Here is a 5,999-nt window from a genome sequence, read left to right as displayed (position 1 = left end):
GCTCCCCCTCTTCCTCTTCTCCTCTCGCTCTCTCTCTGCCTCTGTCTGTCTGTCTGTCTGTCTATCTGTCTGTCTGTGTGTCTGTCTTTCTCTCTCTTTCTCTCTCTCTCTCTCTCTCTCTCTCTCTCTCTCTCTTTCTTTCTTTCTCTCTCTCGCTCTCTCCTTCAGTCAAACTCTGAACTTTGCAATGTTTTTATCTACACATTCCACTTGATAAAATAGCCTGACACATTCTTTGGAAATATCCCTTTCTACTGATGTCGCTTGTTCCACTCCATTTTCTTCACGGTTCTAAATACTCATTAGAATCAACATAATCTTCAATGAAATAAATTTTATCACTGACACCCCCCCCCCCCCCCCCTTTCCCCAAAACAATTTAAGTATTTTTTAAAAAAAACTTTTTACTGTACAGAAAAACCAAAGACGAACAACACACTTAAACTTTAGTAGCCAGAGACGTAAGAAAGATTCTATTTAGCAGGCTAAGAGTAAAGCTGAGACACCGTGAAACAAATAGAAACAAAAGCAAGCTCAGTCCAGCCATGCGGCTTATCCTTCGACCAACGGTTTTCAAAGCTAAAAGTCCAAACGAGCCTTCAGTTTGACCGATGTATCAGTTTTGTACAAGAGAAAGTAATAGCAGGGTATGCTAGTCATGTGGAACACGCAGAAAAATATGATATCCCAGGTGGAGGAGGAGATACAAAACCGTCGTCTGGGGAGCTTGATGCGCGAAGCACGATCTCGCACCGCCTTGACTTTCGACTTTATCCGCAGGAAACGGTGACGTAGTATGTGTAGAGCTGCCACAGTGGTGTTATTTGACCGGACGTCGGTTATACGGGTGTTCTTCTCGTCTTCTATGTCGGGGGGTAGATCAGGATCACGGGGTGTGGTTTGATCAGCCACGGTTTTCGTCATTTCCTGCTTCAGTTGCTTTTCCGCTCGTTTCCGAGCCTCCTTCTGAAGTATTTCTTGCTCTTCCTTGTACCTGAAGCATACAACACAACTCTATACATTTGAAGTTTGGGATTGAGATCTATCTTCAAAATCAAATCTCAAATAAGTAAAATTCTGACACATTAACATCACAATTCACCATAAAAAGGTTAGTGCTTTTTTATAATTTATGCTGTTTCTTATTCTCTTTTCCATCTTTGCATCTGAAACTATCAAATACATACAAATTTGTTAGTGCAGTTTGACCTTCTCTCTCCTGCAAAGTCTGTCAACAACATTGTCAAATATCGTAAATGCAAAGTTATCGCTTAATGTATTATCTCTTACTAAAAATTCAAAGTCCCTATAACAGCTCCCTTTGTCTGTCTGTTCGTCCCAAAGCTGGCTTTTAGTTCCACGAGGGAAATACGGCAACCCATTAACTTTCAAACGGCTTCACCTACAGATTTTACTACTGTTTGCCAAATACATGTACTACTTTTTGAGGAAAGTAAACGGAGCAAATGTAGGCAAAGTATATTTTGCCCGAATCGAATAAACGATAGGGAAGGCCTGAAGAGACGCCCATAGATCTGCAAGATCGTATTGGATTAGGTCGTGCAGGGCAATGACTTTTGGCGCTCTGCTTTTTTCATCAAATTTGACCCGCAAGATCCATAAGAGCCTCAATGCATAACCTGCCAAGAACAAAAAAATCGCACATCGCTATATTACCTAACACATAGCAGGGGCTGCTATGTGTTAGGTAATATAGCGATATCCGATTGGCTTTTCGCTACGATTTTCACCAGATATACTCGACCATGACATAAAAGATCAAATACATTTGATTTGGCAGGATTTCATCTAAGCTACGCCACAGTGGTAACTTTTGCCACTTTATAAAAGACGAACTGACCCCTCTTAAATGTATCACACTTTGTCAGACTGGGATTCGACGAAACTTTCTGTAGTGAATTCTGGGTTACAGATCTGTGACATAATAAGAAAGATATAACTCACCTCCGAATGACGAAGAGGCTGGCCAGCATAGTTACGAAACACGCAAGGGTAACAAAGAGAATGAAGAGCATCAGCTTCGGGATCTCCGTCATGCTGCGAGGCAAGGTCTGCGCCACCAAGTTCAGGAAGACGGCGTTGGCCAGAAAGACGGACACCTGAAACGACATCTTCTCTCCATAGCTTGGAGGAATCCAGAACACAAGGGACGTCATGGATGACGTCACCACAAGCGGAGCTATCAAAACTAATAAGTAATAGAGACGACATCGTTTAATATGAATTGTAGCAATCACCACCCTTTCATGATGATTTTCAAAATGCGAAAGTTCAGTTTTGGACTTGTCTAAATCCAGTGTCCATTCGCCTCTGAAATGGACAGGGTTGACGATTTTTACATCATGCATCTGTTTGACGTCATTCACGTAGATAAATGGATTGTTGTAATACGGCATTATACCAATGCGGCAGGACTGTGTATCGAAAGGGTATGAGCTCATGTCTAAGTCACAGGTAGTTTTGGTGGTAAGCCCCAGCCTAAAAAAGACTTCTCCTGTGTGGCGGAGCTCCAAAGCTGTTGGCATCCCGAGAAGTCGGTAGTCCTTGTCCGCCGCATTGACGATCAGGAAAGTAGGATGCCAAATCTGGGAATGAGGACCTCACTCACTTAAGGGAAAAGAAATCGATATCATCCCAATAAACAAAAACGGTGGCCACAAATGTCGACCACGTTTGGACCAAACAGAAGAAGACAGAAGAAAAGAGAACGGACTAGAGGAGGCACTGACCATGCAAACATGCATTCTCATGTGGTCATAAGGATTGTACTTCATGACAGTGTGCTTTGGAGTCCCGTCTCGCCAACCTCTTATCCTTACTGAGTAAAGCAAAATGTCAAAACAGCTTTTAAGCGTAGATATAGCGGATGCATCTATGCTAGTGTCTTTGTGGACATAAAAGAATCAGTATAATATTAACAACAACAGTATTAGTAAAAGTAAACTTGCGTGCTCTATTTTGAGTTTACTTGAACTACTGTGCACACCCTGGGTCTACAATCTCAGTTGACCTACATCTGGGTTACCGTGAGTCATGCTTAAAGGGCGACTTTTAGCTTATTTTCATGAGAATGGGCTTTGAAATTTACGTTTACCTAGAATTTTTATCATAACTCAAAAAGCATGCAGGTGCGTGCATTCTTCATTCCAAAAGCAATACAAACGCTGTGATATTAACCCCAAGAATTAGAAATTAGCTTTTCAAAATGCTTTAAACATTTGAATTGGTTTTTAGCTACAAAAAGACACATTATCATTTTCATTCGCACTTGCATGAACGTGTTCATAAAACGAAAAGCCCATCGAAGACACGTCCATTAACAGCGGACCAAACAGCCCTCTAGAATTGTAGCAGAGAAAGAGAGAGAGAGAGAGAGAGAGAGAGAGGAGACAGACAGACAGACAGACAGACAGACAGACAGACAGACAGACAGACAGACAGACAGACAGACAGACAGACAGACAGACAGACAGAGGGAGATTGGGGGGGGGGGGGGAGCTGGAGGAGGATGAGAAAATGCAAGCATGTATATCAGAATAAAGAGAGGAAAATGTGTTTAGTTTTAGTAAGAGTTTACGGCACTTGCAACACAATAATGTCATATAAGGGCTGAAGATTAGAGGTGTTACAAGAGAGTAACAAACACAAAAAGAAGGAGAGGAGATAGAGACGATACATTTTTTTATAGGAAAGAAGGAGCAAACCACACCAGAGCACCCGCCAACCACACATGGAAAATGTGTGAGCTGTTTAAGTTCAATAACATCGCAAGTAAAATTAGATTAAAAATCGGACTCTGATTTTATTTATCACAGATTTTGTACGCCACAGAACGTTTCATTGTAAATCTGAGAGGTAGTCATGAAATATCTTACCTTATCTGACGGGATGTGAACATGATTGATACCTTGGTAGTCATCTGGATCCCAGACCAGGGCGGGGTCTGTCCAATGGAACGACACGAAGCTATTGGTCATCAGAGACTGCTCTGCTTCATTTAGATCTAAAACCTGGTTGGAGCAGAAAAACACAGAATTGAGAAAGAGATAGTTTGAGATAATTTAATAAGCTTTCTGGCAACGTTACGTGTACCAACTCGGGATGAAAACTCATCTTATTATCTTCTGTTGATTACAACAGCTTTTAGAATGGCCAGTACCTATGAGCAACAATAGTGGAAGGTTGGAGGGGCGGGGGGTGTTGGGGGGGGGGGGGGGTTCTTGTAGTGCAGCTGGTAGCGTGCGATGTTGACTATCGGGAGACCTCAGTTTGATCCGTCCAACGGCATATTCTTACACTTTGTTTGTTTGTGGAATTTCTTTTTTTATACAGGTGTTCTCATACGTTCCCGAGTGGTAAGAAATATTTTTTATTTAGTAACCCCAGTCTCTTTCCTGGGATTTGGTATCCCTCTTAGCCCGGGTTGGCAATGACAGGCAGGGTCGGAAGCCCGCCTCCTAAATAATCCTGGTTGTGTCGTTGGGGGCGTAAAAACATCTACATTAAAAACCGACACAGCAGATGTGTCGTGAATAAAAAAAACAAACCCAGAGGACATTAAAACGCATAGTCATTGTTTAATTAGTAGCTTGGGGGTCTCGTGTCTTACTATCAGAGACTGGAGACCGTCCGACCTTTCTTAAAACAGACTTGGAATGTTTATGCCACTTCTAATGAAACAGAGATAGCTAAAAGACTTTTGTTTCGCAATATTTATTTTTGTGTCTTATTGATTTGCCAAAACGTACAAGATAAAGTATTTTGGAAAGTGAACAAGCTTATGGTAAATTTCGGCATCAAACATTTACTAAAAACACGTCTCCTTCTTCATTAAGTTTTATGGCGACCACAAGGTCTTAATTTTTCACGATATATCTTTTGTTTCTGCCTGTCTGTTAGCCTCTGATAAATGTCTGTTGTCGTAACGGTGAACTTTTCTTTAAATGGACAATCATCCATGCAGTTTACTACAATCTTTGAAAAAATAAAAAATCAAATTATATGTGGGCATGTTTTTCTTTTATTTTTCTTTTTTTTGTGTGGTTTGTTTGCGTTAAAGGCAAACTGCTAGCAAAGCAAAACGAAATAGAAGACGTCGTGTACAACCTCAATAACTCTGAAGGCGAAAATTGTGATGTTGACCACTTGGTCATCAGAGTGTGGACTCAGTCTCCGCGCCAACACGTCGCTGGAGTACAGGTCACTGTACAGTTGAGACTCAGCCCGCCGGGAAGCCGAGAGGTTGTTAAACTGTGACGCTGTCACGCAGGAAGTGAGGATCGTTACACACGCGAGCACAGTGAGGGGTTGAGGGGGTGGCATTCTCAGTCGATGTCAGGGTACTTGTAGTCTAGTAGAGTATTGGCCTGGGCTGGTTTGCACTAAAGAAGTGGACGATAATAAAATCGTGCTTCTTATGCCATATATTCATTCTTTTTTAAAATCTATTTAAATAGTATGCTGTTGTTATGTTTGATTTGCTAAATAAAAATTTAATAAATTAAAATAGCAAAGTAAGGAAGAGCATTGAGTTGAATTTTGATTTGCAATCCTACCTGAGAACGCAAAAGCCTTAATTCCACCCATATTATCAAGTATGATAATATAGTTGTATAAAACGAAAAGTAGGAAGATACAAAAAGCCAAGAACTCTTACGATGTGCTAATACTAATGACAAAATTTTTGTCATCATGAACTACCGATGACCTTTAACTCTTTGACCTCGCGCATTCTGGTTATTCTTCGTCTGAAATGCGCTTTTGGAGCACCTTAAAAAAGAAGCATAACTTCATGAATTCAAACAGAGTTTTCAATTCTGTTTACTTTATCTGACATTTTATAAGGCAGGCATGAGTACACGCATAGGCCTGCCATGAAATGTACAAATTTGTGTTTTTGAATTTCGCAACAAAAAAAAAGGTGAAATGGTATGAGTTTAACGCCCCTATCAACACTATTAGGTCATTTAAGGGGGGGG

The 5,999-nt window shown here is 41.0% G+C and overlaps 1 protein-coding gene across 1 annotated transcript; it reads right to left on the bottom strand.

The window, feature by feature from the left end:
- Window positions 1-579: 579 nt before the first annotated feature.
- On the bottom strand, window positions 580-5,343 carry LOC101856442 (acetylcholine receptor subunit alpha-like). The gene is made up of 4 exons (XM_013085020.2): window positions 5,128-5,343; window positions 3,897-4,031; window positions 1,966-2,606; window positions 580-994 (listed from the first exon to the last, which is right to left on the bottom strand). The coding sequence occupies exons 1-4, from the start codon at window positions 5,341-5,343 to the stop codon at window positions 580-582; spliced, it is 1,407 nt and encodes a 468-aa protein (XP_012940474.2).
- Window positions 5,344-5,999: the final 656 nt, after the last annotated feature.

This window comes from Aplysia californica, unplaced genomic scaffold, assembly GCF_000002075.1.
Source record: "Aplysia californica isolate F4 #8 unplaced genomic scaffold, AplCal3.0 scaffold00335, whole genome shotgun sequence".
NCBI lineage: Eukaryota > Metazoa > Mollusca > Gastropoda > Aplysiida > Aplysiidae > Aplysia > Aplysia californica.
The sequence above is the reverse complement of the archived record's forward strand: the minus strand, read 5'-3'. Positions and strand labels throughout refer to the sequence as shown.

Excerpts from the sequence above, each read along its gene's own strand:
- LOC101856442 (XM_013085020.2), bottom strand. The coding sequence starts at position 5,343 with ATGCCACCCCCTCAACCCCTCACTGTGCTCGCGTGTGTAACGATCCTC. Across the intron at positions 2,607-3,896 it reads TTCACATCCCGTCAGATAAG|ATTTGGCATCCTACTTTCCT; the intron begins GTAAGATATTTC and ends CCTCATTCCCAG. Across the intron at positions 995-1,965 it reads AGCCTCTTCGTCATTCGGAG|GTACAAGGAAGAGCAAGAAA; the intron begins GTGAGTTATATC and ends TGTATGCTTCAG.